This window comes from Balaenoptera physalus (genome assembly GCF_965194825.1).
Source record: "Balaenoptera physalus genome assembly, chromosome: 4".
NCBI lineage: Eukaryota > Metazoa > Chordata > Mammalia > Artiodactyla > Balaenopteridae > Balaenoptera > Balaenoptera physalus.
In genome coordinates, this window is record NC_138891.1 from 144,840,548 (window position 1) to 144,853,682 (window position 13,135).

The 13,135-nt window shown below is 47.2% G+C and overlaps 1 protein-coding gene across 7 annotated transcripts in view; it reads left to right on the forward strand.

Moving 5' to 3' along the window:
• The window catches only part of TRAPPC10 (trafficking protein particle complex subunit 10), a 91,537-nt gene that overhangs the window by 74,348 nt on the left and 4,054 nt on the right, over positions 1-13,135 (forward strand). For all 7 annotated transcript variants that reach the window (XM_082459875.1, XM_082459870.1, XM_082459872.1 and 4 more), the window contains 4 exons: positions 4,623-4,723; positions 5,810-5,936; positions 6,975-7,145; positions 10,695-10,872. In XM_082459875.1, coding sequence (XP_082316001.1) covers positions 4,623-4,723; positions 5,810-5,936; positions 6,975-7,145; positions 10,695-10,872 — 577 coding nt within the window. The remainder of the gene's footprint in view (positions 1-4,622; positions 4,724-5,809; positions 5,937-6,974; positions 7,146-10,694; positions 10,873-13,135) is intronic.

The following is a 13,135-nucleotide window of genomic DNA, read 5'->3' on the forward strand; positions in this document are numbered from 1 at the left end:
GATTAAACAACATGCTGTTGAAGAACCAGTGGGTCAAAAAAGAAACCAAAAGAGAAATAAAAAACTACCTTGAAACAAATGAATGTGGAAATGTAACATATCAAAATTTATGGGATGCAGTGAAAGCAGTTCTAAGAGGGAAGTTCATAGCAATAAATGCCTTCCTCAAGAAACAAGAAATGTCTCAAACAAACAACCTAATTTTACACCTCAAGGAACTAGAAAAAGAACAAAGCTCAAAGTTAGTGGAAGGAAGGAAATAACATGATCAGAGGAGAAACAAATGAAATAGAGACTGAAAAGATAATAGAAAAGATTGGGCTTCCCTGGTGGCGCAGTGGTTGAGAGTCTGCCTGCCAATGCGGGGGACACGGGTTCGGGCCCTGGTCTGGGAGGATCCCACATGCCGCGGGGCAGCGGGGCCCGTGAGCCACAACTACTGAGCCTGCGCATCTGGAGCCTGTGCCCCGCAGCAGGAGAGGCCGCGATAGTGAGAGGCCCGCGCACCGCGATGAGGAGTGGCCCCCTCTTGCCGCAACTGGAGAGGGCCCTCGCGTAGAGACGAAGACCCAACACAGCCAAAAAAAAAAAAAAAAAAAAGATAATAGAAAAGATCAATGAAACTAAGAGCTGGTTCTTTGAAAAGATAAAATTGACAGACCTTTAGCTAGACTCACCAAGAAAAAAAGAGAGAGAACTCAAAATCAGAAATGAAAGAGATGTTACAAGTGACACCACAGAAATACAAAGTGTCATAAGAGACTAGTACTATGAACAATTATATGCCAATAAATTGGATTACCTAGAAGAAATGGATAAATTCCTAGAAACATACAACCTACCAAGACTGAGTCATGATGAAATAGAAAATCTGAACAGACCGATTACTAGTAAGGACATTGAATCAGTTTTCAAAAACCTCCCAACTAACAAAAGTCCAGGACCAGATGGCTTCACTGGTGATTCTACCAAACATTCAGAGAATTAATACCAGTCCTTCTCAACCTCTTCCAAAAAATAGAAGAGGAAGGAACTCTCCCAAACTTGTTTTACAGGCCTGCATTACCCAGATACCAAAACCAGACAAGGATGCCACAAGAAAAGAAAATTACAGGCCAGTATCTCTGATAAACATAGGTACAAAAATCCTCAACAAAATATTAGCAAACCAAATTCAACAAAACATGAAAAGGATTATACATGATGATCAGGTGGGATTTACTCCAGGATTGCAAGGATGGTTCAACATCCACAAATTAATGTGATACACTACATTAACAGAACGAAGGATTAGAAATCATGTGATCTTGTCAATAGATGCAGACAAAGCATTTGACAAAATTCAACATCCATTTATGATAAAAATTCTCAACAAAGCCAGAATAGAGGGAACGTACCTCAACATAATAAAGGCCATATATGGCAAGCCCACAGCCAACATCGTAATCAACAGTGAAAAGCTGAAAGCTTTTCTTCTGAGATCAGGAATAAGACAAGGATGCCCACCACTTTTATTTAACATAGTATTGGAAGTCTTAGGGCAATTAGGCAATAAAAATAAATAAAAGTCATCCAAATTGGAAAGGAAGAAGTAAAACTGTCACTATTTGAAGATGATATGATATTATATAGAGAAAAATCTAAAGACTCCAACACAAAAAACTGTTAGGACTAGTAAGGAAATTCAGTAGTTACAGGATACAAAACCAATACACAAAAATCTGTTGCATTTCTTTACACTAATAATGAACTGTCAGAAAGAGAAATTAAGAAAACAATCCCATTTTCAATTGCATCAAAAAATAAAATACCTAGGAGTAAATTTAACCCTGAAGGTAAAAGACTTGTTTATTGAAACCCAGAAGACATTAATGAAAGAAATAGAAGAAGACATAAATAAATGGAAAGATAGTCTATGCTCATGGGTTGGAAGAATTAATATTGTAAAATGTCCATACTACCCAAGGCAGTCTGCAGATTCAGTGCAGTCCCTATCAAAATTCCAATGGGATTTTTCACAGAAATAGAAGAAACAATCCTAAAGTTTGTGTGGAACCACAGAAGACCCCAAATACCCAGAGCAGTCTTTTTTTTTTTTTGACTGCGTTGGGTCTTCGTTGCTGCCCGCAGGCTTTCGCTAGTTGTGGTGAGTGGGGGCTACTCTTTGTTGCAGTGAACGGGCTTCTCATTGCAGTGGCTTCTCTTGTTGTGGAACATGGGCTCAGTAGTTGTGGCACACAGGCCCTAGAGTGCATGGGCTTCAGTAGTTGTGGCGTGCAGGCTCTAGGGCATGCAGGCTTCAGTAGTTGTGGCGTGTGGGCTCTAGAGCACAGGCTCAGTAGTTGTGGCACACAGGCTTAGTTGCTCCACAGTATGTGGGATCTTCCCAGACCACGGGTTGAACCTGTGTCCCCTGCATTGGCAGGCGGATTCTTAACCACTGCACCACCAGGGAAGTCCCCAAAGCAATCTTGACAAAGAAGTACAAAGCTGGAGGTATTATGCTCCCTGATTTCAAACTATTAATGTATTACAAACCTATAGTAATTAAAACAGTATGGCACTGGCATGAAAACAGAAACATAGATCAATGGAACAGAATAGAGAGCCCAGAAATAAATCTACACATGTATGGTCAATTAATTTATGAAGAAGGATCCAAGAATGTGTAATGAGGAAAGGACATTCAGTAAAAGGTGTTGGGAAAACTGGAGAGTCACATACAAAGGAATGAAACTGGACTTTACACTGTACACATAAATGAACTAAAAATGGATTAAAGACTTGAAAGTAAGACCTGAAACCATAAAAATCCTAGAAGAAAACACAGGTATTAAGTTCTTGACGTGGGCCTTGATGTTGATTTTTTCAATCTGACACCAAAAGCAAAAGCAATAAAAGCAAGAATAAACAGATGGGACTCCGTCAAACTAAAAAGCTTCTACACAGCAAAGAAACTATCAACAAAATGAAAAGGCAACCTACTGAATGGAAGAAATATTTCCAAATTGTATGGCTGATAAGTGGCTAATAAACAAAATGTATAAAGAACTGAACTCAGTAGCAACAACTCAGTAGCAAAAAAACCAAGCAATCCAATTTAAAAATGGGCAGAAGATCTGAACAGACATTTTTCCAAAGAAGATATACAGAAGGCCAACAGGTACATGAAAAGATGCTCAACATCACTTAATCGTCAGGGAAATGTAATCAAAACCACAATAGATAATCATCTCACACCTGTCAGAATGGCTATTATCAAAAAGACAACAAATAAGTGTCGGCAGAAAGGGAGCCCTCATGTATTATTGGTGGGGATGTAAAGTGGTGCAGCCACTGTAGAAAACAGTATGGAGGTTCCTCAAAAAATTAAAAATAGATCTGTCATACAATTTAGCAATTCCACTTCTGGGTATTTTTCTGAAGAAAACAAAAACACTAACTCAAAAAGATATGTGCACCCCCGTGTTCACTGCAGCATTATTTATAATAGCCAAGATATGGAAGCAACCTAAGCATCCACCATGGATGAATGAATAAAGATGAGTGTACACACACACACACACACACACACACACACACACACACACACAGAGACAGAGGAATATTATTCAGCCATAAAGAAGAATAAGTCTTGTCATTTGCAACAACATGGATGGATCTAGAGGGCATTATGCTAAGTGAAATAAGACAAAGACAAATACCATGTGATCTAACTTATATGTGGAATCTAAAAAGTAAAAATAAAGACCAAGCTCATAGATAAGGAGGACGTATTGGTGGCTGCCCGAGGCGTGGAGTAGGCGTTGAGAGAAATGGATGAATTGTTTTTTTGTTCTTTTGTTTTTGTGTTTTAGTTTAAATAAATTGAATAATTTAAAAAAAAGAAGTGAATGCGCAAAAGCAGTAGGATAAAAGGCTAATAAATGCAGTCATTTCAAAGGGATTATGGCATAGAATACCAGACAAGGCAGGATCTCAAAAATAATGTCTTAATTTTCAGTCCTTGAAATTTCTTCCCTCCTTATCTGATACAGAGTTCAGGAGGCAGAGATGATACTTACAGCAATAAGCGCACGTTCTGTACTCAGTGTATTCCTTTGTTCTGTGGGGGGAAATAAAATACAAGTTTGGGAACTGGTTTCTGCCCTTAAGGAAGTTAATAGTTTGGTCCACATGACAGCCCCAGATTGGTTTTCAGTTATGTATTCAGTGTCTTGTGGATTGAGAGTTTGGGTAATTCACTTGATTTGTAATAGTTAATGATTGAATAGTATCATCTGCACATGAGTGACTAAAAGCACTTTGTCATAACCTCCTGCACATTAAAAACGCATTTGGCGTTGTGGCCACACGCCCGTGAGAATAGCGGGGTAGGGTCTGCGCTGCGGGCTGCGGCGTCTGCTCGGAGCCATTGATACCGTGCTGATGGCTCATTTTTCTCTCGTTTGTTTGTGTGTATGTTTAACGGGGTTTATCTCTCTGGATAAGAAACGGTAAAGACATCAAACGTCTAGGAAATTGGCAGCCACCACAGATGTGGATGGATGGTGGTGGCGGTGCCTGTCCCAGGTGATGAGGGGTCTGAACACCTGTCCCCCCCCACCCCGGTCTCTCCTCAGGTGTCCATCGATTGCCCGTGGTCCATCTACTCCACTGTCATCGCGCTGACGTTCAGTATGCCCTTCGGGACCACGCACTCCCTGTTGTCATCCGGGACACGGTAAAGGACCCCAGGCCCCTTTCCCAGGCTCCGCTACCTGCAGGCCCTACTGTTCAGAGCTTGGCTTTGGTGACACTGAGCATGTTTTCTCATAGCCATGATGCCACTGTCCACCTGTTAAAATTCGCAGTATTTCCCTGGGTCCCATAGCGCCCAGCCCATACTCAGATTTGGTTTGTAGGATGTGGGATTCAAACACGGTCCCCTCTGTTTCTGAGATCCCTTCTTATCCCTCCTCCCCCTGTTTTCAAGCCATTGGCCCTTTGCTAGACTTGGGTCAGTTGCCATTCTGGATTCCCCTGGTCACGTCCTCGTGGGTTTGTGTAAGTAGCCCCCTGTCAGCTGCTGTCTGTCACCTCTAGAGAGGGCTTGCGGTCTCAGCGCTCCCGACGCTCGGTCAGATCCCTGTGTTGTGGCTGTTTGGCAGCACCCCTGGCCCCCCGCTTTCTGCCAGGGGCACTCCTCGCCCTCCGCACCCTTAGTGTGAGCCACAGATGTCTCCAGACATTGTCCCCAGTTGAGATCTGCTGCTTTAGAGGCTTGACTAGGTTCAGATTCAGTTTTTGGACCAGGAAGTCTACAGGTGTCATCCTGTGCTTCACCTGTCCCCACTCAGTGTGTGGTGGTTAAAAACACAACAGCTCTACAGAGAATCTGGGTTGCTGTATTTGAGCCTGGCTTTTCAAAACCCCTCTTTACGTGTAACAGAAATTCAAGTGAATTCTGTACTGACCTTGTTTCTCAGTGAGTATGTTACTTCTATAGATGAAGAGTAATTGTTACTCTTTCTTCCATGACTCATTGCAAGCTATTGTATGTTTAGGAAAATCAGTTACAGTCGTGCAATAATGTATACAAAATAGAATATTCTTTGACCCATTTTTCCTAAGAGATAGCTTGCTTAGAAAGATTTGTCTTTTTCTGACACTTTTACATGTGAAATTAAAAGTAGAAATACATGTTAACAACTGGTTCTTATTTTCCTGTGTCACTTTTTTGATTCCTTACAGAGCATCTTCTTAATACAGCCAAAATATATTTAATAAAGTTCTTAAATGGCAAAATCTTATTATTTTTCTCCTTTAGGAAATATGTTCAAGTGTGTGTCCAGAATTTGTCAGAACTTGACTTTCAGCTGTCAGATAGTCATCTTGTGGATACTGGTGATAGTACCGACCTGCGACTAATACCGCTGAACACGGAATCCGAACAGGTGACCGTTTCCTAGAACCCAGCACGAACCTCTCAGCAGAACACAGAGGAGAACGAGAGTGTAGTGATGTTGATGGAAGTGAGCGTGTGCTTCAGCTGAGCCTTTCCGTGTAGGGAACGACCTTGCTGGTGGTCAGTGGGGAGCACGCCCTGACATGCAGCTGCGTTGCTGCCATGTGCACGTTTGCGGTCCGCTGTGGGCCGCGTGGCACAGCACATGGAGTAGGAAATAGGTTGATATTTGTATTTTTAGAAAAGTTAAATCTTACATTTGTCAGACTTCACACACAGATTTATTCCAAGCTTGTCCTGATCAGTTTCACGCTGAGTGTGTGGACGCCGTCACCCCCAGAAACAGTGGCTGCTGCGTACGTGCCTGCCTTGCCCAGCGACGGGCTCTCAGGTGTCGGGGTCGCTCTGTAAAGGAGTCTCGTTCATGTTCACACTGCCTGGCTGAATCCTGGCCCTGTTTTTTCTGTTCATTGGTTGCGTGTGTTTTTAGACAGACAGTGCTGAGTGTTTAGAAGATCAAAGGTTTTCTTAATGGACGTCTGATCTTTAGCATTTTCAAAGGATTTTCCCCAACATTTGACCCATTTCGAATGCTTCCCGGGTCTGTCACTGTGCTTACAGGTACAGACTTGTTGCCTGAGGTGGTGCCAGTTCCCTTCCTCACTTAACTTAGTGGCAAATACACAGTAGTTGGCGTGGGTGTAAGGATGTCCCTTTAACTGTTTGATGACATTTCTCACTTCGGGAATGTATGGGATGCTGAATACTAGTTACTGTTCTTTATGCTTTTTAAAATTATCCCCGTGCTGTAGAGCTTATGGAATCACGAAGGCTGAAACCCTTTTCACCAGCTCGGGGCAGCCGAGGGCAGTGCTGGGGAGGCGGGCGCCGCAGTGCAGGCGGCCTGTGGGGAAGCGGGCCCTGGGGGACCGCCTCCCCGACCCTCCCGCCCCCCTGGCGGGAGGCGCCCCCTGGGACTGAGCGCCTGTGTTGCGTGCGCGCGCAGTGACGGCCGACTCTCTTGCAGCGCATCCACAGCAAGCAGGCGGTGTTCTTTGTCTGGGAGCTGAAGTGGACGCAGGAGCCTCCCCCCTCCCTGCACTGCCGGTTCTCCGTGGGATTCTCCCCAGCTTCTGAGGAGCGGCTGTCTGTCTCCTTAAAGCCCTATACTTATGAATTTCAAGTGGACAATTTCTTGGTATGTATTGCCTTATTTTCTGGTGGGGTTGTGTGGTGGCAAGATGGAAGAAGGCATCATATTCTTTACCTTCTGTAAATCAGACAAAAGCTTTCAATATAATGAAGCAACCAGTCGCAGAAAAGAGCCAGCACTTGGGGCGTGGAGGCCCTGCCTGGCTAGTTAGAGCCCGCGGTCCGGTCAGGTGGCGTGTCCGACACTCGTGCCCTCCTGCGCGGCTCGCGCTGAGCGCGATCATCTCCAGAGGCAGGACCCCCGCCTCTCCTCCCTTCTCTCTGCCTCACGCTGACTCAGTCGTGTCCTGCACCCGTTTCTTAGAGTCCTTTTATCTTGAGCATTAGCTGCTACGTCTCTAGTTTTTTAGAAGAAAAACTGGAAGTATTATGGAAACTTACTTAAAGCAGATTTTCTTTAACCTGTACATTAGGTGTGGAGCTAAAAGCAGCCTAGACCTAGGTGAGTAAAGGCAATAGTTGTGTTTTGTTTCTTTAGTGAGATGATTGGGTTTGGTGTTAGGTAAATCAAAATATGGATACACAACTTTGTGGTGTTCCCTTTTCTTCTCTTTACGACTGAGATCGTCAAACACTTTATTTGAGAAGGTGTTTGTATAGCTCTTGACGTTAGCAATTTTTTCAGCACCTCCTTCCAACCAAAAGACTATTTGTTTCGACCCTCCTGTTTCCTTGAGCTCTCCTTATTAGCTTTAGAGTTAAACATAATCACTAGCATAGTTCCTCTTTTTGTTGGTCAAACAGATGCCTTTTTGATGTGTTAATAGCAGCGGAACATTAAATTATTCACATGGTAAAGAGTCTGCATAAATTTAATCTGGTTTCCTTACTGCAGATGATGATTAACACTAGTTAGCGGTTTCCACTATTTTCTGTCTTTCTTGCTTCCTTTTCAAATAGAGCATAGGAAAAATTTTCCTTTAGAACTGAACAAGCTTAGTTAAAGGCCAGAGAAAAATACCTGGTGGATTGCTCTCTTCAAAACCAGTATTCTGAGGATGAGAAATACAGATACCACTTTTCTTTTTTGGCTGCGTTGGGTCTTCGTTGCTGCGCGTGCGCTTTCTCTAGTTGTGGTGAGCAGGGGCTACTCTTCGTTGCTGCTCACGGGCTTCTCATTGCGGTGGCTTCTCTTGCTGCGGAGCACGCGCTCTAGGCATGTGGGCTCAGTAGTTGTGGCTCACGGGCTTTAGAGCGCAGGCTCAGTAGTTGGGCGCGTGAGCTTAGTTGCTCTGCGGCATGTGGGATCTTCCCAGACCAGGGCTCGAACCCATGTCCCCTGCATTGGCAGGCAGATTCTGAACCACTGCGCCACCAGGGAAGTCCCCAGATACCACGTTTTTTAAAAAGCTTCATTGAGATTTAATTTCTATACCATGAAGTTCACCCGTTTGGAGTGTGCACGTCAGTGAAGTTAGCGTGTTGACAGAGCTGTGCTACCGGCACCATGATCGTGTTTTAGCACACTTTCATCCTCCCAAGAAGAAGCCTGTGCCCCGTTCACACTCACCCCCTCTCCTTCCTCTTCTCACCCTGGGCCACCGTGATCCAGAGGCAAGTGTGCCGGTGCTTTGCCTGTTCAGGTGCAGTCGTGTTATGTGTGATCCTCTCCAGACTGGCTGCTTTCACGTGACAGGATGTTTCCGAAGCTCATTCATTTCGCAGCATGTTCAGGACTCCATTCTTTGTTGTGGGTGAATAATATTCCATTGTGTGGATAGGCCACATTTTGTTTTCCGTTTACCTGCGGCTGGACATCTGGGTTGTTTCCACCTTGGGACTGTTATGAATAATAATGCTGTGAAAATCCTTGTGGAGGTTCTTATGTGTATGTATGTGTTCCATTCTCTTAGGTAAATTCCTCGGTGGAGTTGCTGGGTCATATGGTAGCTCTATGTTTAACTTTTTGAGAAGCTGTTAAACTTTTTTAAAGAAACATCACTGTATATTCTCTCGGGCAACCTGTGAGGGTTCCAGTTTCCACATTCACACCAACACTTGTTCTTGCTGCCCCTTGATCACTGGCATCCCAGTGAGCGTGAGCTGGTCTCTCATGATGGCCCATGATGTTCGGTATCTTTCCTGTGCTTTTTGGCCGTTTGTGTGTCTTCTTGGAGAGATGTCTATTCATATCCTTTTCCCATTTTTTAGTAGGGTTGTCTTTTTATTGAGTTGTAAGTGTTTCTTTGTATGTTCAGTCCCTTATCATACATATGATTTGCAGATATTTTCTCCCATTCTGTGGTTGTATTTTCACTTTCTTGATGGTGTCCTCTGAAGCACAAAAGTTTTTAATTTTGGTGAAGTCCAACCGTAGTCTCTTATTTCTTGTACTTTTGGTGTAGGATCTAAGAAATCATTGTTTATTCCAAGTTCAATAAGATTTCCTCCCATGTTTTCTTCTAAGAGTTTTATAGTTTTAGCTTTTACATTTCAGTCTGCGATCTACTTTGAGGTAACTTTATGTATGGTGATAGGTGGCTGTCCAGATTCATTCTTTCCATGTGGTGCCCCTATACCGTTCGTTGAAAAGACCCTTCTTTCCCCATTGGATGGTCCTGGCACCCTTGTTGAAAATCTGCCGAGTTGATTTCTGGGGAGCTTACTTCTAGGCGCTGTACCCGCAGCCTCCGCGGCTGCTGTCAGCGGGCCCCTTGCTGCTGACTGAGGCTCAGCCGCCCCTCCTTGCCGAGCGCGGCCAGAAAGCCGTGTGCGAGGACACACGCCTAGGAGCGCAGCTGCCCCGTTGCTCTGTCCCTTGGAGCTGCCTCTCCAGCTCTCAGCACAGTCGTGCTCGTCCGGCTGCCCTTGCAGCCCTTGCGGACCGTGCGGGCTCCGGCCGTGAGCTTCTCGGGCCAGGGCCTCTTCCATCGGCCCCTTTGGTGTTGCCGTTCTCTCCTTCAGAATGGGGGCAGCCGCGTGTGGGGGGCCCGGGCTGTGATCCCTCGTGCGGGCTTGGGGCCTTTGTCCCGGGTGGTGGGCAAGTGTGAACACGTGTGACTACCAGGCAGGTCACGGAGAAAGAAGCATTATGGAGAAGGTTCATTATGGGCCTTGCCAAGGAACTCCCGTTAATTTTGCTAGTTGTGATAATGGCATTGTGTTTTGTTAAGAAAACGTCCGTACTGTTTAGTAACGCATCCTGAAGTATATATGGGTGAAGTGACAGGTCTGGAATCTGCTTTAAAGTAGCCCGGCAGATAAATCAATGTGGATCGATGAGTAGCAGAGGCTCGTGAAGCAGGATCTGACCCTGACTGTGGGTGACAGGCCCACGCAGAGTCGCGGGCCGTCCTGCCTCCTCCTGAGGTGCTTGGACGCGTTCTCGTTAGGAAGAGAGTGTAAGGCTCTCGCGGCGGGGCTTCCCGAGGGCACCGTCTCTGCAGGGGGTCAGCGGCCAGGGGGCGCGGGCGCACGGCTCCCGCTCTGGTCCGTTCTCTCTCGAGTGTGCGGGCGGCGCCGTGGTGGCCCCAAGCAGCATTTCTTCAGGTGGCTTACGTGTCTCCTTGGCCCTTCTCTCTCCTTTCTTGCGCAGACCTTGTACAGCGTGAGGGCGGAGATATCGCCCCCGCCGGGCGCGGAGCTCTGTAGGACGGGCTCCCTCTGCTCCTTGGAGGTGTCGGTCACGCGGCTCTCGGGCCTCTCGGAGGCGGACAAGGACGAGGCGCTGACAGAACGCGCCGAGTACTTTTCAACGAAGCTTATGTATGAAGGTGGGTCTGGAGGCTTCTTTCCCCTGGCTCTTGTGCGCATCCCCGCCGTCCACAGGGTGTGGTGTTCCTCGTCTGGAGAGAGAGCGTTCTAGAATTGAAAGAGCACGTCTGAATGTTCCCGTGTATGACCTAGTCCTGGGCCCGCAGGATGCTGAGCCTGCTTACTGTGGAGTCGTTCTGCTAACAGGCACTCGAACAGCCGTGGGGCTCGGGGCTGAGCACACCGCGGTGCCTAGAGCTGCGTGGTCCTCTCTCCCCGGGAGTCAGGCCCGTCCCCCCGAAGCAGAGCCCAGACCCCGTCGCTTAGCAGGCCGGGCGCCCTGTGGTCATGCTCCTGCCCTTTCCCTCCAGCCTCCTTCCACTCCCTTTCCCCGCACCCCCACCCGGACCCCGACCCCAACATGCCCGGCCCTCCTCCCTCCCCAGTCTCTGCCAGACACCCCTTTGCAGCCCCCCTCCTCCTGGGCCTGGGCCTGGGCCTGGGCCTCTTCAGTAGCGGTTCTCAGGTTTGGGCGTCAGGCCATTAATGCTCTAAAAGTAATTAAGGAGGCCAATATTTATTTACTTATTTTAAAATAATAAGGAAGCCATTACCTGATAATACTCTTGAAAAAGAACTATTTTCCAGAACAGCAAATAGAGCGAGAAGACTGGCGTTTTGCAGCCTTTCAAATCTCTTTAATGTCTGGCTCATGGCAGGTACTGAATTTTCCTGTCTGCTGCATTCAGTCTGGTGATGTCCTGTACTGGTTAAGGTAGATGAGGAAACTCCAGTCTCGCACAGATTTGTACTTGGTGAAGGGAGCTCTCTTAACAGCCTTCAGATACCTGTGGACGTTCCCTGATGCTCCACCAAAACTCAGCAAGCGGTGGTTTTTGACAGGCTGGTTACAACGTGGAATCTGAAATCACATGAGTGAGCGTTTCGTGCTGTTTCATTCAGTCCTGTCATCTGCTTTGCATTTTGGAAGGATCTTTTACCCGGGCACATTTTGTAGCCCCACGCCTCCGTCATTTGTGAAACACGGTTCCTGAGTTGTGCAGCCCCTTTCTTTGTTCAGGGCCACAAACTCGTGCTGGTCTCAGGCTCACGCTGGGCCCATCACGAGAGTCTTGGAGTGCCGGGACCCTGCCAAGCTCACAGTGGCAAAGGCAGGTTTTCCAAAATGCTAACTTTTGATCAGAGTTTCGAACTGTATCATGGGCAACTTCTTTGAAGTGCCAGGCTCGTGCCATTCATTTATAAGCAGGCGTCTGCCGGATGCCTGAGGCCGACGAGCTCGCTGGTGAGGCCCCAGCGAGCTCAGGGGCCTGGCGGCCTGTGCTGTGCCCAGGCCCGCTTCCCCTGTTACGGGAAGCAGGGTGACGGGTGCACGGACCTCTCTCTACAATTCTGCAAGTTCTTGTGAGTCTCTGATCGTCTCAAAATTAAAGTTAAAAAAAGAGATGTGTACGAAAGGGTTGAATTAATAAAATTAAATTGATTTTGACTGCTTCATGAGGGCATCCTTAACTAAAACTGGCGGTCTTTTCCTGCAAGTTTGTGGTGGCGAAGAACACAGTGCCTTGACTCTGAGTACACGTGGGGCCCCGGCTCACGCTCCGGCCCTCGCGTTTCCCACCGGAGGGCGTGCCAACACTGTGAGGAAGGCAGGAATGTGCCCTCGCGGGTGCCCTGAGGACCAGCTCCGAGAGCCGCTGCCCCGTGTGCCCCTCCCCGACGCTGCTTTGGCTTCTGCCCGTCCTCGAAGGCCCCCCGGCCCCACCTGTGGGAAGTTGGCCCTCTGCCACCCCTTCTTTGCTCGTGCAGCGCCTAGTCACGTGCTCCTGGGCTCGTGCTTTGTGTCCCATGGCAGGGGTGCTCTGACCTCCGTGCGAGGTCATCCGCTGCTCGAGGACAAGCAGCGCCTGTCCTGCTTAACTTCTGCATGACTGCTGGGTTAGGTGTTTGAATCGCGCTGCATTACATCCCGGTCGTGGTTTAAGTTAGCGCTCGTAATAGCACCTGCCATATAGTAAGCCTCTCCGAGGTGCGCGTGGAGGAACTAAGTGCTTTACCTGCATCTTTTCTTCCCGTCCCATCAGAGGCTTCTTTGAGTGGCAGAGTTGGGGTCAGACCCACCCCAGAGGAGCCAGCTCCCTGCCCCGCCCCCATTCTGCAGCCGGAGCGACCGTGCTCTTGAAGCATCACACGGCGCTTTCAAGGGGATTTGAATGCAGAATTGAATCACTGCTCATTTATTAACTTGAGGAGGAAAAAGTG